This window comes from Toxorhynchites rutilus, chromosome 3 (genome assembly GCF_029784135.1).
Source record: "Toxorhynchites rutilus septentrionalis strain SRP chromosome 3, ASM2978413v1, whole genome shotgun sequence".
NCBI lineage: Eukaryota > Metazoa > Arthropoda > Insecta > Diptera > Culicidae > Toxorhynchites > Toxorhynchites rutilus.
This window is the reverse complement of record NC_073746.1, coordinates 236,662,586-236,685,082: the sequence shown is the minus strand read 5'-3', so window position 1 is coordinate 236,685,082 and position 22,497 is coordinate 236,662,586. Positions and strand designations below refer to the sequence as shown.

General features: G+C 38.6%; 2 protein-coding genes across 2 annotated transcripts; one reads left to right on the top strand and one right to left on the bottom strand.

Annotated features, from left to right (window-relative positions):
* Window positions 1-937: 937 nt before the first annotated feature.
* Window positions 938-2,650, bottom strand: LOC129775688 (elongation of very long chain fatty acids protein AAEL008004-like). The gene is made up of 4 exons (XM_055780703.1): window positions 1,893-2,650; window positions 1,641-1,831; window positions 1,441-1,578; window positions 938-1,386 (listed from the first exon to the last, which is right to left on the bottom strand). The coding sequence occupies exons 1-4, from the start codon at window positions 1,951-1,953 to the stop codon at window positions 976-978; spliced, it is 801 nt and encodes a 266-aa protein (XP_055636678.1). The 5' UTR covers window positions 1,954-2,650; the 3' UTR covers window positions 938-975.
* Window positions 2,651-11,612: 8,962 nt separating this feature from the next.
* LOC129775689 (elongation of very long chain fatty acids protein AAEL008004-like) lies at window positions 11,613-12,606 on the top strand. The gene is made up of 4 exons (XM_055780704.1): window positions 11,613-11,673; window positions 11,740-11,933; window positions 11,996-12,239; window positions 12,293-12,606. Exons 1-4 carry the CDS (start codon window positions 11,613-11,615, stop codon window positions 12,604-12,606), a joined length of 813 nt encoding a protein of 270 aa, XP_055636679.1.
* Window positions 12,607-22,497: the final 9,891 nt, after the last annotated feature.

Here is a 22,497-nt window from a genome sequence, read left to right as displayed (position 1 = left end):
CATCTTTATCTTCGGCGATGTGCTGCTCTGCAAGTACATGTGTCATTTACGCAAAAAGGTGATAATCGGATGGAGCCAGGTCTGGAGAATACGGCGAATGCTATAACGTTTTCCAGTTAAAGGTTTTTATTGTGTCCTTCACGGTTTCAGTGGTGAGCACCGGTGCATTGTCATGCTGTAATATCACCCACAACCTTATTTCGGTCTCTTTCCCATAAGATAAATTCCAGTTAAGTTCAATGAAGTAAGGACTTATTTTAAGTTCATTACAAATTTTGCTCATGTAATTAATTCAATTTGAATATTAAATAATTTATGTGGGTACTGGCGAGAATACGTCAATGGCCTATCGAGACGGACCACTATGCGCATTCTTGGGGAAACAGCTTGGAATATGCGGGGTCGGAGCCACGATAACGAAAGTGAGGAGTACCCTGATCGTTGGATCTACAGTTTTGCGAGGAAGGTTTTCTCAGATTTCGTTCCAGCATAAAATATCACACGCGACATTCCGTTTCAAAGTGAATATGAAAAATTTTCAATGGTAGAATTCTCATTTGCCCTTCTTTCGTGTAACAACTCGGAATGGATAAGATAAAGTTCAATGTATTGAACAATTTTCCCGATTCTGTCAAAGGACGTATGCTGAACTTGTTCAACAAATTTCTAGAGCTAAACATTATTCCGCGCGAATGGAGACAAGGTAGAGTTATAGCCATACGAAAACCCAATAAGCTAGCCTGCGACCACAATTCATATAGGCCAATCGCAATGCTATCTTGCATTCGTAAATTGCTGTAGACGCTAACTAGTGAAGTTGTGATCTCTATGTAACGATGTGGTACACTTTCCTAGAATATTTTTGGAATGTAATTTGATCGTAGATTATAGTCAATAAATAAACGATGGAAAATCTTAAAAATGCTTAAAAGGCAATTTTAATTTCAATAATTTTATTTTTTTACATTGTAGGCTCTAGTCGACTTTTCGTGCCCTGTATGTTTTCGAATAGAAATCCGCGAACATTACTAGCATAAAAAGATTCTGCAGAGAGCCCATCCAGAACCAAGTATGGGGAATACCGCACTCGTAGCCTAGCAGCACGGGCCGACCAAAGTGAACAATCATTGCAGCAAACTGAGCCATCTGCAGGATGGTGATATATTTTTTACAGCGAGTATTTTTGGTAAGCTCTGGGCGATAAACTGCCAGGAAGAAATAGAAATACATCACTGCATGTACGTATGTGTTGACCAAACCAAGCAGGGCACAATGGCCACCCGGATAGACCCGCGAGTAGATGAATGTCGACAGCAGAATCCCTGTGTGGTGGTACACGTGCAGAAATGAGACCTGATTTTGCTTCTTACGGAGCACAAAAAATATCTGAAAATAAACAGGTCAATGTTGCCATTCATTATAGATATAAGTGATACAAACCGTGTCCGCGAGATCCGCAACCTTCAACAGACAATAGTAATGTACTAAACGAAGCTCAGCCATTGAAATATCATGGTTTGAATAGCTTACTGGATCACACCTCAAAGATAATGGCTTCCGAAAGGCAAGTACTGTACCCTAAAAGCATATTGCTGATGAAATTTAACCTTCTCAATCGGTCACCAGTTGATCATTAATACTTGGTATGCGAGATAAATGTTCGCTAACACTTGAAGTATGTTATATGTTAACAGGGGATAACGGAGATTAAATGGTTTCCGATGACTCATTAGTTTGGGCCCTAGGTTCTGAACAAAATATAGGTATGCTACTAATACGGCCAGTGGAACCCATGGAGGGTTCATTAGGAACAAAGTCTTCGTTCGCGGATCTAAAGGAAATATTGCATGGAAATTAGACATAAGCGAATGTTAACTGGATTACAAAATCACCTTGTGCATCCTCGTAATAGTGTTTGTAGGTTTCTTGGATAAACTTCAACACCAGAGCCATCCTTCAAGTTCAGCCGTGTGGAACCTCCTGAAAGGCACAAAGAGATTGCGAAAACAGACCTCGATTTCGTCGATAATGAGGTGATTCGCGATCGAACAGTATTTCAATTATATGCAATGGGGTGCACTTATTCGCAACGTAATTGTAGGAAGGCTCATTACAATTCAATGTGCTAATTCTGAGGTGCTGGAGGTAATCAAATGCTAACCTTTGCTTTGAATAGTTCAAAAATGTTGCAAAATACAAATCGTATCGATGGTACTGTTTTATCAGAAATCTGTGTAAGCGATGGTGAATGTCTGATGGATTGCAAAGATAGTTGTATTAGTCATATTTTTTTATGAATATGCGAGTAACTTGTTTTTAAGTTTAATATCGATCCATTAAACTTGGTTGGGTGCTTGGTTTTTTTAGCAATTGTTTTTTTCCTTATACCGTACTCCGCTCGTCTAAGACAATATATAAAGTTTGAATAATCTAAAAATTGCTGTTTGTGCATATATGATGCTCTTAAATGTGCTACGGATTACTTTTACGATAACTGTGCTTCTATTACTGATAAACATACGGATGAGAGCGTTGTCATATTCATACTACCTATAATGATGGAAAACATGTGGTTTTTGTTGCTAATTCTAATTCAACATCATCGATCCTAGTTCCAATCATCAAATTGTTATAACAATGAATCGTTTTAAATAGTAGATTTGACAGTTTGTTTTTTATTTTGAAAATAAGTTAAATGAATTGGAATCAATAATCGAATGAATTTCAGAGTAATAGGTCGTCATTTCTTCTTCTGTTCCTTTGTTCGTGTTTTCGCAATAATCTTCAGTTCTCTTTCCTCTGTATTTCATTTCTTTTTTCTTGTTTTTCCATTTAGATCCTGTTTTTGGCTTAATGTGTTTTCTATATGACTGGTAGCTAGGGTAGGTAAACCGAATCAATTCTTGGAATACATTTTTCAACCAATATTTCTTTGTCTACTGGCTAGCTCCTGATTTGTGGCTCAGAAACGGCCGCATGATGCTTCGACAATACGCTTGGTACCCGTCTCAATATTTTTGGATGCCGCTGAATGAAAGCTTTGTGTTTTGAAAGCTTACGACCAGGTATCCCGATTTTGAACGTATTAGGATGAGCTGATTTTCGTGCATAATGTTCTACTTTTGCCACTAATCTCATTGTGTACACAGGGAATCCAGATTTTGTTTTCGAACTGGACATCCGGCACTCACAATTTCCACAGCGTTTGCTTTTTTTGACTAGAATGTCGCATGTGTTTCCGATCGGCGTTTTTTTTAAATATTCGCAATAGAACAAGTGAAATCTATAGAGTGAAAAAAGGAATAAGTAGAAATAGTGGTATCCTTACTCCGATCATGTTTATTTTCTTGATAACCGATAGAATTTGTAATTAAAGGATGTGAAAAAACTATCGTTGCAGATCAGTGTAGCTGTATCGTTCAGTTTTCATCATTTTCTGGCATTTTTTATCGTTTACACTTTTTAAATTTATAATAACTGTGATCAAAGATGATTTTATTTTTACCTTCGCATATTTTTGTCGGTCTATGTCCGCCACTTTAGTGCCAATCACCGACATCAGGGAGGTGACTCCCACTGTTCCTATCTATCAGACTTAACAACTCATGAGCCGGGCCAACTTCTTTTACTTTTTTTCCGAAGCAAGACGTAACCAGGAATTTCTCGCCCCAGAAAATTCCAACGACGCCAGCTGGGATTGAACACAGGCCGATCGGGTGACGGCACCAGTGTGACAGGTTGATGATGATGATGATGATGTTGGATTAAAGAGGCTTTAAACTTTTCAGTTCATTCGCCTCTAACAAGGGTGATGAACGATATTGGCTAACATTTATACGATTGCGCGTAGCTGATAGTTCTTGAACCGCTGGTTCTTGTTCTTGAATTTGAACCGATTAATTGATTTATGTCATTATGATAGTTTAATGCGCCAGCTTTGCACTAGTTTTTCGAATATTTTCACTGACATCTAATCGATGAGCTGTGTATTATAGTTTCCCAACCGAATAGTGGCGATAAACTCGAGCAATCGATTTTTACAATCTTCTCTTGATCCTAATTTCTTATCACTTAGGAGGTTTTTCAATGCGAGAAAAAGATGATAATTTAGCACCATTAGCACCAACACCATTCACAATTCCAGCGATCTGGATCGCATTTTTGCCTTTAGAAAAGAAAAAGTTGTTACCGTTTGTATTGTCTACAATGTTTATCTGTAATGTTTCAGTGTTTTGAGTTAGTAATGTGTAATATGTACACATTCGGAGAACGGAGTGGATGCAACGAAAGGAGAGATAGGTTAGAAATGAACAATGGTGAACATAAAAAGGAAATGATAGAGAGAAGAGGCGGCGAGAGCCCAACCTCAGAGGTTCCCGAGGCTCAGACCAGGAACCGAGGAGTTGCGGGAGGTCCGTCTGGCCCTCGAGAAGTAATAAAGTAGAACACATATTCATTGCTGAATAGTCGATTTTCATTAGAAGCTCAATTTCAGAAACGCCCTCTGGCCATATATAAAATCATTTTTCTTTCAATTTTCCAATTTTTTTATGCCGTAACAACACTCCTTAAAGTGGATTGTATATTATGTCCAACTTTGAGCTCAATCGGTTCCGCACTTTTCGAGCTTTTGACGCTTACACAAACGAACAGAACATTTATATATATATATATATATATATATATATATATATATATATATATATATATATATATATATATATATATATATATATATATATATATATATATATATATATATATAAGTTACAAAAGGATCACCCACAATACTTATCGAGCATCCCGATATCAACAACACAACAACAACAAGCGATCGCTCCACGCCACACGATGTGAACCAAAGTGTCATCGAACGAACGAGCGTTGACACACATTCTAACAAGCTGACCACGCATCAACAACGACACCCGTCATGCATGCAATAAGAAACAGCTTAACAGGCAGTTAGGAAACCATAATAATCAGACCTCTGTGAAAATAGGCAATGAAGTAAATTTTCCGTCGTCATCGACCCTCTAATTCGTTTATATATATATATATATATATATATATATATATATATATATATATATATATATATATATATATATAGATATAGATGAGGGAAATCGATAAATTTTAAATCACTTCGAAACACAATTTCTGTTCATAATTTTGTCAAACACGTGGAAAAATGATGTTTCCATCACAAATAACACATATTCATTGCTGAATAGTCGATTTTCATTAGAAGCTCAATCTCAGAAACGCACTCTGACCATATATAAAATCATTTTTCTTCCAATTTTCCAATTTTTTAATGCCGTAACATCACTCCTTGAAGTGGATTGTATATTATGTCCAACTTTGAGCTCAATCGGTTCCGCACTTTTCGTGTTTTTGACGCGTACACAAATGAACAGCAATTAAAAAAAAAAAATCATAGTTTTTGAACTACTGGACCGATTTGAATCGACATATTACATTAAATCCAATTAGCTAATATTATATTTGCAAAAAATATTGGTTTTTTTTTTCGTAATAATTGATTGTATTTGTTTTTTATAGTTTTTTATAGTGGTTTTAGGACCAAAGGCCAATATTTATTTTTTTTCTTAAAAGCTGAGGATTTTTGACATGAGTTTTTTCGTTTTTGAGTTATGGTTTCCCAAATTTAAGATATTTTGGTTGCTGTATCTCATTGGACAGAAAATAGGAACATGAAAAACAACATGATTTGTGTACCACTAATTGCCTTATATGTATTAGATATGTCGATAATCTGAATTGGACTAGTAGTTCAAAAGCAATAAATTTTCCAAAAAAATCCTTTCTAAAAAAAAGGAGAAAATTCAGATTTTTCTGACCATCCTAAAATGAAAGTGAACATCCTCATAAAAAAATATAAAAAAATATAATTATAATATTTTGCAATAAGGAACTAAACTACCAATTTTCACGAAAATCTAGAATCCACTGTATAGGTTTGGCATGAAACAGCAGTTCCAATCAGACAAAGACATGAGGGAATTCTCTAAAGGTTCTATAATTCGTTCTTCGACATCTAACTCCTATATTCCCTGATTCCGCTGCAATATCATTTAGACAATGAGGAGGCAATCTGGCGTAGTGGTAACATCCATACCTCTCACGCAAAGATCACGAGTTCAATTCAATCTTCAAAATCACGATTTTCACCCCATTGTACTTATAATAGCCAATTAACTTTCACCTTAACGTTGAAATATTACATTTTTTCTTGAAGTAAGTCATATTTGAAATATAAAACTTTTTAAATTGTATAGAATAGAGTCCAAAATTGTATGTAATCGAATCATATGTAGGGTGGGGAAAAAGAAATGTCGTATTTCTGATCGACATTTGACGCTTTATTTAACATATCTAGAAATAATCCAATTTAAGTCAAATATGCGCCGTTTTGTTCGCAAACTTGTTGCCATTTAGAAGGCAACTTCATTATCCCCCCTCCTTATAAACCCCCCCCCCCCCTCTTTATTTGCAAAAAACTCAGATAGTCAGTTTTCGTAAGCCTCTTTTGAGGCCAACTTAGTATCACCATTATCCCCCCTCCTTATAAACCCCCCCCCCTCTTTATTTGCAAAAAACTCAGATAGTCAGTTTTCGTAAGCCTCTTTTGAGGCCAACTTAGTATCACCAAGAGAGTTTTGCATGGACCGGAAGAGATGATAATCACTTGGAGCCAGGTCCGGGTCATCAAAGATGTGTGAGGCCGAGCGTTGTCCTGGTGGAAAACAACACCATTCCTATTCATCATTTCTGGCCGCTTCTGGTAAATCGCCTGCTTCAAACGGTGAAGCTGCTCACAGTAGAGAACCGAGTTGAGGGTCTGGACTTAGTTGAGCAGCTCATAGTGGATGATTCCCTTCCAATCCCACCAAACACACAGCAAAACCTTCCTGGCCATCAATCCGGGCTTGGCGATGGTTTGGGCCGGCTCACCGCGCTTCGACCACGACTTTTTTCGCTTTAGTTTGACGTACGTGATCCACTTTTCATCACCAGTCACCATCTTCTTCAAAAATGGGTCAAGTTCGTTACGTTTCAGCAGTGCATCGCAGGCGTTGATTCGGTCTAAAAGATTTTTTTGCGTCAACTCGTGTGGCACCCATACATCCAGCTTTTTTTGGAACCCAATCGTCTGCAAATGGTTCCAAACGGTTTTATGGCCTATACCCAGTTCCTGGCCAATCGAGCGAGTGCTCACATGCCGATCTACTTGGATGATTTGAACGATTTTATCGGTACCACAACGATTGGCCTACCAGTACAGGGTGTATCTTCGACAGCCACTACACCAGAACGAAATCGTTCAAACCAACGCTGTGCTGTGCGAATCGTTACAGTATCGGGTCCATAAACTACACGAATTTTTTCGGCCACCATCGTTGCAGTTTTACCTCGCAGGTAGTAAAAACGTAAAATATGGCGAATTTCTCGCTTGGTGGACTCCATCTTTGACGCGCTATAACTTGAGACTGAAAAGAACAATCACAACACTGTCAAAACGACACTTGTAGCACAGATTGTCGTCTTGAAATAGCCGTATAGTATGACCCGATGCGATAAGTACAACACAAGATATGTTTAAGTGTTGCCATATATTGACAATATACGATATTTCTTTTCCCCTCCCCCCTTGTATGTGGTTCTGCTATACAAATTAAACACAAATTTCTATATTACTCGGGAATTAATCCAGCAAATGAAACGAAATTTGGCGTATGGAGATTTTAGGGGGCAATAAATGTTTTTACGGTGGTTAGACATTCCTCCCCCTCTCTTAGGGGGGGGGGCCGCCAGACAAATGAAACACAAATTTCTGCATTTCTTGAGAATTAATCAAGTAAACGAAACTAAATTTGGCATGTGAAGGCTTTAGGATGAGATAAATGTTTTTACGGTGGCTAGATACTCCTCCTTCCTCTCTTAGGGGGGGGCCGCCAGACAAATGAAACACAAATTTCTGCATTTCTTGAGAATTAATAAAGCAACGAAACTAAATTTGGCATGTGAAGGCTTTAGGATGAGATAAATGTTTTTACGGTGGCTAGATACTCCTCCTTCCTCTCTTAGGGGGGGCTGCCATACAAATGGAACACAAATTTCTACATTACTCGAAAATTAATCAAGCAAATGAAACCAAATTAGGCATAAAAAGGTTTTAGGATGCAATAAATATTTCTATGGTGGTAAGACACTCCACCCCTCCCTCTAAAAGGGGGGCGCCCATACAAATGAAGCACAAATTTCTACATTTCTCGAGAATTTATCAAGCAAATACAACCAAATTAGGCCTATGGAGGTTTTAGGGTGCAATAAATGTTTCTATGGTGGTTCGACACTGCATAACTCGAAAACTAATCAAGCAAATGGAGCCAAATTTGGCATGTGAAGATTTTAGGGGACAGGAATCGTTTCTATGGTGAATAGACACTCCTCCCCCTCTCTAAGGGGAGTAGAGGGGAAGGGTGTCTTTACTTTATCATATTTTCTGTATCAAACATTTATTCCATGTAACGGAGAAACATGTTATTTGCAAGTTTCTGATAAATCTTGAACAAGAATTGTGTCTGAAAATAATCTGATATTATAATGATGAGTTTTGGTAGAAGTACTAGGATTTTTTTTTAGTAAAAGGTAAATTCAACGTGGTCGATTAGAATATCAATCAATGAACAGTTCTGCGATTGGACTCATGAACTTGCGCTCAGTAAGAAAACGTGAATGTTTGAAGGTATTGATAACAAAAAACAAATTTTAGGCGGGACGAAATTTCCGGGTCAGCTAATAAAAATTAAATAGCAAGAATTGATTTTCAATTTTCTTTTTCTTTAATTTAATAATAAGTTCTATACTTTCTTCATTTTTTCTGAGTTTTTTTTTCTCTGTAAATTAAAAGCCACAGGCTTCAGAAACAACTCTTTATCTTCTATGTCAAAGTAAAAGAGAGTCGTCGATCAAAACAATCAGACAATTCTAGGCCAATTCATGCCGATTTAAACAGTTCTAATCTACTCGTACTTTCCTTAGCATTATTTAAGGTTTATGAAAAGAAGTCATCCCCACTTCATGAATATAAAAAATCCAAATTTTGATTTTGATTGATATTATTTTCCATTCATGTAAACGAAAAATTGTCCATATACAACATATGACTAGATGAATTTATCCACAGTATGGATTATAGATAGATAGAATCTTAAATGAGTTTACTTTGTTCTATCTGGAATGTAGTCGTTCATCTTTATCTTTGGAATCTCGAAAACGATGAAACTACTTTATAATGTGCGCATGTGATAAACAATCATTCTGTTTCATGAAATTGTAGTCCGCTTGCTATAAACAAGAGAATGAAATGTAAATTCACAATAGATGTACGAATAGATTTAAGAATTGAGTGTGTGTGATTATCAACATTGTAATAATTTCCTTATACCCCATCCTTTTCCTGAGAAAAATATGTCACCCTTCTAATCTAGAGTCCACCGCGAGTAAAGGGTGTGTCACATCAAATTGCATCACGGAAAAAACGCTGTAGAAATTTAATTTTTAGGAATTATATCTTCAGCTTTCGCTTATAATTAGATAAGAGTGTATAGATCACGTTGGCCATGCTTCACTGTCAATTTTTCGTAAATTTGGAAAAATGTCGTCGAACGAAAAAGAGCGTCGTGAATTAATCCTGTGCACTCATTTCGAGAATCCAGAGTTGTCACATCGGGACATCGGTAAGATGCTGGGAATCGTCCAATCCACGGTCAGCAGAGTACTAAAACGATACTTTGAGAACCTAACCATCGACCGGAAGGTGAAGAACGGCAGAAATGGATGCTCCGTCAGTGAAAAAGATCACAAGCGCGTAGTTAAGCAGTTTAGACGTGATCCGAGAAGTTCGGTCCGGGATGTCACCAATAAGCTGAATTTGTCAAGTTCATTCGTCCAGCGGACCAAGCAGCGGGTGGGCCTGCGTACATACAAGGTTCAGAAGGCTCCTAACCGCGACGGAAGGCAAAACATGGTGGGGAAGACGCGAGCCCGGAAGCTGTACACCGAAATGTTGACGAAGCCGCATTGCCTGGTAATGGACGACGAAACCTACGTCAAAGCGGACTTTCGTCAGCTGCCGGGCCTGTTGTTCTTCTCCGCAGAGGACAAATTCAGCGTTCCGGAGGAAATTCGCAAGCAGAAACTCTCCAAGTTTGCCAAAAAGTACATGGTGTGGCAAGCGATCTGCTCTTGCGGAAAGCGGAGCGCCCCCTTCGTGATGACCGGCACGGTAAACGGGCAGGTTTACCTTAAGGAGTGCCTACAGAAGCGCTTACTACCACTATTGAAGCAGCACGAGGGCCCGACCATCTTCTGGACGGATCTCGCTTCGTGCCACTATTCATAGGACGTGTTGGAGTGGTACGAAGGCAACGGGGTCACCTTCGTGCCAAAGGAAATGAACCCGCCCAACGCGCCGGAGCTTCGCCCAATAGAGAAATATTGGGCGATTATGAAGCAGGCCCTCCGGAAGAACCCAAAAGTTGTCAAATCGGAGGCGGACTTCAAGAGAAAATGGATTTCTGTTCAGAAAAAACTACAACCTGACGTTGTACAGAACCTTATGGACGGGGTAAAGAGGAAGGTGCGAGCATACGGGCTTGGGCTCGAAGTATGAATAAAAAGAAAATGCCAAAAGTTGTTTAATAGTTTTTATTTTACTGTCTAAAATTTTCAAAAGGATCGGTCTACTGGGCGAATTTCTACAGCGTTTTTTCCGTGATGCAATTTGATGTGACACACCCTTTAATCGGTTTCCCACATTACTAACCATAGATTTAAGAAAATTGTTCATATATATAGTTTTAAAAATATATTTAAGATTTCGGCTCCTTTTAAACTTATGTAACTGAGCCTGTAAAAATAAACGAATTTATACAAAAAAAGAAAAAGATATTGTAAGTTTTAGTAGCGGGAAAACGCGTGAAATTTTACGACAATTCGTTACTCTTTTGTTTTGGCCATAATTTGATGATGTTTCATGTATTGTGAAAACAAAATGATTAAGATATAATTTGTTCTTCCTGTGTTCTTCAGAGAGGCGATGTTAACAGCACTCATAAGGGAACGGGACTACGTTACATTTCAAAGCAAAAACTTGAGATTGATTAGGAAACATTATTTCCCTTTCAGTTACGTTGGTTTGGTGTAACTTAGATTTACTTTCAACGGTTGCTTTACAAGCCACTGGTGACGTTCGTTGTAACTATGCAAAATATTTCTGAACAACTGAATTTAATTATTTGTCGTAAATGAACCCGGACAGCGGACAGTACAGAAGTGGCGTGGCCTACATCGTAATCGAGTTGAATTACGATAGGTAAAAATGGAAATGTTCTAATTTCGTACGGTTATACCCTAAGCTATTGGCGTTTTCTATTCGCATCGAAGGCCACCGTTATTTGGCAACATGATTACCAAATATCGGCCCGAGGATAGACGGAGTCTATAAATCCTAGCTCATTTGTGCGTAAGTTGTTAGTCGAAGAACACGTTGACGCACGCTGACTCCGGGACCAGTCGAGATGGCTTTTGTGTTGCTTCGATCGGTTGATGAGTTCCAACGGTTTTTGGTAGACTACAGAGGTAAGGGATGATAAGTTAAACGAATCAATCCAATCGGAAATTACACAATATGCGATATATTTTCAGATAAAAGGAGTTCTAATTTTCCTCTTATTGGTTCACCATGGCCTGTGCTCACGATAGTAGCAGTTTATTTGTACATTGTCCTGAAAGCCGGCCCAAAGTACATGGAGCAGCGTAAAGCATTCAATTTGAAAAACATTATTCGAGCATACAATGTAGTACAAGTATTTGCAAATGGAGCATTTTTTATCAAAATTGTAATTTTTTTCCCATTAATCACCATTCTAGCATTATACTAAATGATGTGGTATGATTTCAGATATTTCTTCTATCCCAACGCAGTAACTTCTCCTTTTCCTGCCAACCGGTGGATTATAGCGAATCAAAAGAAGGTTTAGAGGAGCTATATTTATCTTACGCTTACTTTATACTAAAAGTTCTAGACTTAATAGACACAGTATTTTTCGTGCTACGCAAGAAGCAATCCCATGTATCGTTCCTGCACGTGTATCACCACTCCATGATGGTTGTGGTATCCTACCTAGCGGTCATTTTCGTTCCCGGTAGCTATGGGTAAGCTTTTATCGAAGCGGAATGTAATAAGTGATATTTTCAGGTGGACACGTGGTCATGCTAGGCATTTGGAATACGTTGGTTCATGCGGTGATGTACTTCTACTATTACCTATCATCCTACGGCCGGCAGAATACGGAATGGTGGAAAAAACATCTAACTCGGCTGCAGCTTCTGCAATTCATTCACCTGGGAATCCACTTCGGAATACCGGCCCTATTCGGAGCAGAATGTAATTTCCCGCGGTTTTGGCATTGGCTAGGTTTCCTGCAGGCCATATTCGTACTCACCATGTTCCTGGACTTCTATATTAAGTCGTATGTCACGAAAGCCCGAAAGTGCACCAAAAAGACGTAGGTTAATAATGTCTTTAGTGGATTAATTAGTCTGTAGATAGAATTTCGATGAAAATGCAAATCAGTGTTAATGAACAGCGCGATTCAATGTTATCCAGTGAATGTTAAAGCATGAGCCGGCGCGACTGGTCCTGATGACGAGGACGGTATTCAAAATAGAAGTTTATTTTATGAAGTGGACTCAGCGAAATTGTGATTGAGTTATACAACAGATCCGTATTTATTTATTCATTGATACCGTATGAGTGCCCTTTTCTCTCTTAGGGAAGCTGTTACGAGATATTGAATTTCAAATCTTATAATTGCACTACCTAACATCTGTATTTCTAATTCAAGCAATGTAAGTATGCATTACGAATATTCAAGCAATATTAGCTTCAAATATAATTTGATCCAGCAAGAGAGTTAATTCGGCTGCATCATGTTACAATTTCTGCCAAGTAGGGTAACACGGGGTGATTTGGACCACCCCTTTATCTCAAAAATTACGGCTCTACTTGGATTTTTATAATGTCATTTCCATCTATTGTTGAACCTTATGTACCTAAAGTAAAAAAAACTTTGGTAAAACTTCACAAGTAGAGGGAAACGGTAGCATAAACACAGCAAGCTCTCTGATCGTAAAAAAATGTAAGTTTTCCGATAGTGATTTTAAGGTTTTCCCGCTAACTAAACAAACTTTTCGTGTATTATGCAGTAAAGTTCTGTTCGTCTACTGAAGGAAGAGGAACAATTTGATGTAGCGAAACTGTAAGTTTGATAACAATAAATCAAATTAATTGCATTTTAATTTTTGCGTATTGTGTGGGGTGACATTGACACGTTTCTGTGGGGTGAATTGGTCTTACAGGTTTGAGGCTTTTCTTTGGTCTAATTGATTCCAGATGCCGCTGAATTACAAAAAGAGGATGGACAGACAACGTTGGGAGAAGGAGGAGCTTGAAAGAGCAACGCAGGCCATCGAGAACGGATTTTCTTTGACCAAGCATCAAAAATGTTTGTAAATGCTCGACCAACAGCGAAAAGATTCATGCAGAATTCGAGATGGTGTCAATCCAATTTTTCTGGTCTGGAATCTGGCCAAGACACCTGGTATCGATCCCAAAACATTGTTACTGATTGTAGCATTATCCCAAAATACTTTACATAAATATAAGTATGTTTTTTTCGATGAAACACATACTGGACCAAATCACCCCACAGACGGTCCAAATCACATTTTAATGTCCAAAAATCATCTCTTTTATTTTATGATATATTTGGTAGATTGAAGCTTTATATAATGATTAAACATTATTTATTGAGAGAAAACAAGTGTAGCTCAGTATACAATGTGACATTTTTTATTTAGACCGTATTGGTTTGGAAATATTAGGCGATTTGCTTAGGTGGTCCAATTCCCCCTCTTTTCCCCTACTAGTGAACACACAATATCAAAGATTAATTTAAGGTCCGTATGCAGTATGCAGGGTTCGGTTTTATTACTGTACGTTTTTATAGCGTGTTTCGTTTATATCACTTTTGATGTTTCGAACATATCACGTGTTTAGAAACGTGCGAAATAATATGAAAAATTTAATTCGTTATTAAATTATCAAACAAAATATGTGAATCGTTCAGAGAATATGAGAATATGAAACATATCTGCGATCAATGGCTCACTACCATTTTATAATGGAATTCCACAAGTATGACGTCCCCTCTTCATCGCAATATCAGTGCAATACAGTGTTAACATTTAACAAATTGTTTGAGTTAAGGTGAACCGTAGGTACTTTCAATTTGAATATGACTGATGAAGATAGTTCTAAGTTGCTTAAATTTGAATGATAATTATATTTGATTGTTTGACATACGTACTTCCTTTCTTTCGCTCAACTATAACTTCGAATCACTACCACTCACATACACCCACACCTCACGTTGTAATAACACGAGTATCTCATCAATCAAATCATCAGCGAGCTGAAGTGAGTTAAGTAATGTGAATTAATTGGGCAGATTTCTTTAAAGAAATATATTCATGAATAGAGCAACTAGTGAATGAGAAATTGGAAATTTCTTAAATTGAATATTGGACTCTATTATGCAATTCAAGTTAAACAGAATTTTGCTCGTTAGCACTATTTTGCTGTTATAGATACAGTCGGGTAAAAGCTATCGACATAATTTTCCGAGCTGTTTGGTTTTCTTGTTGCATTCCTGATGTTTTGATTTCGGTAATATTTCGGCAATGTTTCAAAATATGTAATTCGCCGACTCGATTCGATAAGATTCTCTCGATTTACAAAATACGAAAATATATTCGGTGTGATAGTTTCCGTTCGGTTCAATAGGGGCCAATATTTTCGATAGATAGTTTCAAGAGGGAAGATAGTGAGTTCAAATTTATTCTGGCTGTAGTTCAATTCTTACATTATAAGAATGAAATTCTATTTCAGTCATATGACCCCCACGGACCCGTCTACAGCGATCGATCCGTTGAACTCAATTTTCCACTACGTGGCCACACATTTCGACCGGAATGTTTCGAACTTCACGTTGGATGTTGTCTCTGAGCTCTTCTAAAGTTGCTGGCTTGTTGTTGGCTAGACCAGTGACTTGGCATAGATCCATAAAAAGAAATCCAATGGCGTCAAATCGCATTTACGAGGCGGCCAATCGACAGGCCCATTTCTCGAAATAACACATTCACCAAACATCCTTTTGAATACACCCATTATAACGTGCGCTGTGTGGCAAGTACCACCGCCTTGTTTAAATTACATATCATTGATGTTAAGATCTTCTAATTTTGGTCGAAAACAGTTTTCCAACATGTCACGATATACGGCCGAAGAAATACGGCCCAATCACTCTTCCGGCATTGAAACAACACCAAACAGTATTTTTTGCGGATGCGAAAGTGTTTCTTGAAGCACAAATGGGTTTGCATCTGACCATTTACGCACATTTTGCTTGTTGACCATTGTTGGTCGTTTAGCCAGAAACGAGCCTCATCGCTGAAGATGATTTTGTGATAAAAATTATTTTTTTTCTTTCAAGATTCGCCAGAGCCTAATCGGAGGAGTTTCGGCGCTTCATATGGTCAAGTGGTTAGTTCTAGAGTCAATTTGATCTTGCAAGGATGTAGCCCAAAAACTATTCGCAAAATACACCACAATGAGCTTTGAGAGATGTCCAGTTCTAGAGAATGCCGTGCAATTGACTGATTTGGGTGATTTCGGATGGATTTACTATTTGCGGCCGCGATATTTTCATTGCTTCGTGCGGGGCGGCTTCTCGTTGACACGGGAAAACCCAACTCAATTTTGGTCACTATACGAAGCCTATCGGCTGGGATGATTATTACGGCCGAAAATTGGAGTAAGCGCTCTTAAAGTGGCAACCACTGACTCCGAATTTCGGTAGCAATTTTTAACATTTAATAAGCATTGCTCGGGGGTCTCCGTAGCCACATTGGTTGCGCGTTCGCTTAATAAGCGATCGATCGTGAGTTCAAAACTCAGGGCCTTCATTGACCATCTTTGTGTTATTACAGAATAGCTACGTCTACGCAACAATCATCAGCGATGGAGATCGATCCACGGTCGAAATAAGATCGATTCATCCATACAACTCGCTCTGCTCTGCAAGACACATCGGGCTGCTGTTCTATAAATAACTCAACAATGATCAATCAACTGTCTCCGCTATCCGGTCTAACTGGATAATGGAAGAACAGAAAAAAAACTCTTACGCCTAAATGGCTACTGTGTAAATGTGTACCATATGCAATAATGGTATAGAAGGGAATACTCTAACGCCGAAAAATGCAAATGTGTAATGTGCTAATTAGTGCTACCGTGGCCGAGTAATTAGCGTCATACATTATCATGCCGGGGGTTCGGGTTCGATTCTCGTTTTAGCCGGGAAATTCTCCTTCGTCGAAGAAATTTCTTCCGACTTGCACTGTGCTCACGCGTATTCTAGAGCTTGCCACTCAGAATACATTCGAGGCGTGTTACTTGGCATAGAAATCTCATACTAAGTAAAATGACGCAAGTAATACTACGTTGAGACGGCAAAAGTTCCACTGGGAACGTTAAAGCCATTCAATAAGAAGAAGAAGAAGTAATGTGCTAATTATAGATATGATAAACATGTGACATGTACACAATAAAAATTCGGCTCTGTTCCAGCTAGAATGCTAATGACCCTAAAATGAACAATAGGGATAAAAAAGCGTTGCTCGTTCGTGTTCTTCTCCTAGTTGAAAATGTTGATTTTGACTAACGTTTTGACATTGACAGATCATTAAAATATTTTAAGGTTCGTTCACACGAAGACACAAAACTGTCAATGCTAATGGATGGCTTTACCTCTAGGTAATTGCAATAATTACTTTGTATATTCATAAATTGTACATGGGGAAAACATATTGCGCATCTGAATAAAAAATGTCAACAAAGAACAAATTTTCTCCGGACAGTTACTGGAACATGATGGGATGATGGGGTCATCATCTAATACGGCTGTACAAAACTACAATACTGTCAGTCATGGAGTATGGCTCGTTTTGTTTCCGTTCTGTTGCTTAAATCCGCACCATTAAATTGGAGAGGATACAGTATCGTTGCTTGCGTTTAGCCTTATGGTGCATGCAATCAACACACAACATGAGCCTTTTAGTCCTGGCAGGTGTTGTACCATTGCAGGTTCGGTTTTGGGGATTGTCCTATCGCTTCTTAATCCGAAGCGAAATCATGAACCCATTAGTAATTGAGAATTGTAAGAAGCTTCTCGAATTAAACCAACGGTCGAGATCCATGGATTTGTACTCTCACTACATTTCTCAAGAAATGAAACCTTCAGCAGACATCTTCAATAATGTTAGCTTTCCGAACTTTTGCAGATCTTCCGTTGATTTCGATCTTTCTATGAAGGACGAAACTCGAGACATTTCAGATCATCTTCGATCATCGTTAATTTCTAATATTTTCGCTTCAAAATATAACCAAATCAATTCTTCAAGAATGTTTTTCACTGATGGTTCAAGAATCAACGGATCCACTGGTTTTGGTATCTTTAATGGACATTACACTAGTTTTCATAAACATGAAGACCCTTGTTCAGTGTATGTTGCCGAACTGGCTCCAATATATGATGCAATTAAGCCCATTGAGTCCTTACCACCTGATCACTATTTTATTTTCTCGGATAGTCTTAGCCATTCAATCCTTGAAACAACAGACGAAAGCATCATATTTTCTTATCAAAATTAGGAATGCATTGAATTTTCTTGTTGATAAAAGTATTCGAATCACTTTCATTTGGATTCCTTCCCTTTGCTCTATTCCTGATAATGAGAAGGCGGATACACTCGCAAAGATGGGTAGTATTCAGGGTACAGTTTTTGAAAGACAAATAGCGTATCGGGAATTCTTCTCCATTTCCCGACAGCAGTTACTCACCAGTTGGCAAAACCAATGGAACAGAGATGAGCTTGGGAGATGGCTATACTCTATTATCCCCAAAGTTTCAACGAAGGCCTGGTTTAAAGGGCTAGATCTTGACAGAAATTTTATTAGAACTATGTCCAGATTGATGTCCAATCATTCCGCGCTAAATGCGCATCTCTTCCGCATAGGTCTTCTACTAACAATTTATGCAATTGTGATCAAGGGTATCATGACATCGAGCACGTTGTTTGGTCATGTAATTAATTTTGCAATGAAAGATTCGAACTTGTTGCCGATTTAGAGGCTCATGGAGTACACTCACGCATGCCAGTTCGCGATATCTTAGCTACTCGCGACCCAAATTTTATGTTCCCCATATATTTCTTCCTAAGAAGCGCTAATGTTATTATTTAGGTCGCATCTCCCACTCTCACTGTCCATTCTCCCTTCCTTTCCTATTACACATACAGAACATAATACCCTTTGAGATAAGATCATTCTAGGAGCTATTAACATAACAAGGAGGCACTCACTACCAAAGGATACCGTTGCTACATCAACTGGCGATGTAGTTGTTTCGACCCACCACAGGCACTGTTCCAGACAAGGAGAAAACTGACGAGGGAACGAAGGAATAATATTTTTTTTTTTTATTTTGCACTGTAGTTATAGCTAATTAGACTTAAGTTAGTGATTATGTAGTTATAATATATTCAAATAGTTTTAAAGGGGGTCTCCGTAGCCACATTGGTTGCGCGTTCGCTTAGTAAGCGATCGATCGTGAGTTCAAAACTCAGGGCCCTCATTGACCATCTTTGTGTTGTTATAGAATAACTACGTCCACGCAACAATCATCAGCGATGGAGATCGATCCACGGACGAAATAAGGTCGATTCATCCATACAACTGCTCTGCTCTGCAAGACACATCGGGCTGCTGTTCTATAAATAACTCAACAATGATCAATCAACTGTCTCCGCTGTCCGGTGATCCAACTGGATAATGGAAGAACAGAAAGAATACTCTTACGCCTAAATGGCTACTGTGTGAATGTACCATATGTAATGGTATAGAAGGAATACTGGCGAATGGCAACTGTGTAATGTGCTAATTATAGATATGATAACCATGTGACATGTACAGGATTAATATTCGGCTCTATTACAGCTAAAATGCTAATGAGCCTTAAATAAATAAATGGGATAAAAAAAAAAAATAGTAAAAATGTGTTGATTGATGGTGGCTCTTTATCCACTTGAGCATAATTAAATAAATGAAGGAAAAAAACATATATATTATAAATGACAATTTCCTCAAAAAATCAACAATTTTGATTGATGAAACTTTACAGAAAATAAAGTAATACTTATCAATTATTTAGTAACCGATAATTATTTTTATTATTTTTAGTTTTTTTTCATTTAATTATATTTTTTGGCTTTAAAAAAAGATTCGTATTGCAAAATTACAGAAACTCGCACAGTCTGTGACATACGAGTTATGATTTTGCACGCGAGTACAGGAGGGTCAAAACTATGTTTTATTGTCTAGTACTATATTCATGGTAGACTGCGGCCTAGCATTTGAATATTTAGTCGCCCGTAATGCCCAAAAGTTTGGCCACCCCTGCTATATAGTGTACCAAACCTTATGCTGCTTTCGCGAAATCATCAGCAGGAAAACTTCCAGCGAACCACCCACGTTCAACTGCGGCACTTAGCAGTGCTGCTGTTCTAGTAACACCTCAGCTACTTCCTCTTCACCCCGAATCAAATGATGATATTCGTTCAGGTCAGCTGCGTCTTTGACGTCCAAGAAAGATCATATTGATACCGTCACTGGAGTACTTCTAAACTTTATAAACAAATGTGAACCCTACAGTAATTATAATAAAGGTGGACTGGTTGTTCAATAAAGAGCAAAAACACATTGAACATTGATTTCTGGATTTCTTGAACGAGCATTGAAATCACCATCATAATTAACATGCACCATAAGCCGGACCTGAACATATACTCGTACGTAACGCTCTGGTAGACCCAGCCATGAGTGATTCGTGTATTGACGTGAGTGTTATCAATTCCGGGAAGTGCTCCCGTTTATATCCGCGTCAATCCGTCTACCGTCGTTGCTGGTTCGTCGGGAAAAAGGGCTGTTGGCCATCAATCGGTGCACTGTCCTTGACAACGGCGTTGAGCAGTCAGTTAAGAAAAAGAAGAAAGTGTTTCCTTTCTTCGTGAAAGGTCTCCCGGACAACCTTCGGAAAAGCATCGACTATTTCGTGAAATGTATTCATCTTCAGTGCACTGAGAGGTACTAGCTTATGGTTCTGGCAATGAACCACTACAATGCACTGGAAGTGCTTTCAAAGAACCTCGATGTCGAGTATTCTCCTACGACATCGTGACCAACAAGCCACTCAAAGTAGTCATCGTCACAGAAATTCATCTCAAACCCGAAGCCTGATTCCAGCTTCCTGATTACCAGCTCCTTGGGCTCGATTGAACGGACTCTACGAGTGAAGGAGTGGCCGTCACCTTGAGGAGGAACATTTGCTGCAAGCTACTACCGAGCCTTCAAATGAAAACCACTGAAGATTTAAGGGTGGAAGTTTCCACTTTAAATGGTCCGATCATTGTCATTGCAGTCCACTGTCCGAAGCAGGAGAACGTCAGAGATAGATCGACAGTAGACTTCAAGCGAGTGGCAAGCTCTAGAATACGCGTGATCACAGTGCAAGTCGGAGGAAATTTCTTTGACGAAAAATTCCCCCGACCAGAACGGGAATCCAACCCGAACACCCGGCATGTTAGCTATGACGCTAACCACTCGGCCAAGGGATGTGCAGGCAGCGCAGTACACCATCTTGTGCGCGGATTCTTCTACCCGTTTGAACCGGGGCTCATGCAACCATTTATCTCCGTAACGCTGTTAGGTGGCAGTACAAACGTACCGGTCACTGCAAATTGTAGCGGACCGGGTTTCAAACCGGAACCTACCATCATCCCTATGAAGGCTAAGAAGTTAGCTTTCCTACCCGACCTCTCTTAGGCGATTGGCTTAAGCGCCACCTCTTTCGAGGACCAATAGCAACGTTCGTTGCCCAGCTAGAGACCTGACACGCAGGCCGTTTTATAAGGATCAGGAAACGATCGAGCTGTATCAATTCCAGTTAGCGAAGACTTCTGAAAGATACCCGCAGTGTACTCCAAGAAAACCATCAAAAACTATCATTCCAAAAGCACAGAAAACCTCATGACGACAAAACTTTCAGGATGATAGGGTGGACTACGGGTTAAATTTTACATTGATTGTTAGATTCATTTTTTACATTAACTTTGCTCAAATCTAAGGGACATCACATGTGCACATGGACGAATTATACTATACAGGGTACGGTGAGGACATACTTTTCTCATCCAACCCAGAAAGCTAGAGGTTCTGGGTGTGGATTTCTGCCAGTTGGTTCTGTCCAGCGGATCCTTCGAAGGCGCAATGGTGACGGCGCTGCCTTTTTCCGAAGGGTTTTCGATTGCCAGGTTTCGTCCAGAGGAATTTCCCTATTATTTTAATTATTTACACTTAGAAATGGTCCCTAAATTACACAAAATTCGTACTTGTAGTCACTTGTTGCTCGTTTGAATAATTGAGCTTTTATTTGTATGTTCAATGCTCACACTGAAAATCGATTCAAATTACAATCACAAAAACCTCATGTTATACAATAGACACTACATTTGAAGCACACGAACAAAACACAAAGCTTCTGCGACGTTGGACAGTACTTAGTAAAATGGTCGAAAAACATTGTAGTCCTCGGTATTCCGCGATTCAGAGCTCAAGGTCAGCCGAAGACAATTTCCTCAAAGCATCCTTCTGTGTGCATCTTCCTTCGACCAACGACCAACCTTCTCGTTCCCCTCCTCAAACTCAAAGCCTTCGCTGCGCGAACAGACACTCATTGACCGAACAACCTGACCCTTCTAAGAGCGAACTTTGACGATTGAGCTTTCGCCATGTTCAAGGGAAGTGGGATGGGAAGTCTTAGCTCTTAGGTGTATACTTTCTGGAGTATCTTTTAGATAACATTAAGTTGTGACTTAGTGGAGGTACACTGTGAATGTTTTAGTGTGAATATTTGAATTTGAATATTTGAATGTGATCTTATAATGAATACTAACTACACTAACCGAAAAATGAAAAAAACAAAATTAATATAAATAAATAAGTTAAGTAATAAAATAAATAAATAAATATCTACACAAAACGATTGTAAATAAATAAATTCTCAAAAAAATAAACACAGCTCAATAAATATACACAGAAATAAATTGGTAAATAAATAATCTGAAAACATCAGATGACGATAACTGTTGTGACAACTGTTACAAATTGTAAATTTCATGTAAATTTCAACAAAATAATTCGCTTCCTCTCAGATTGTGGTAAGC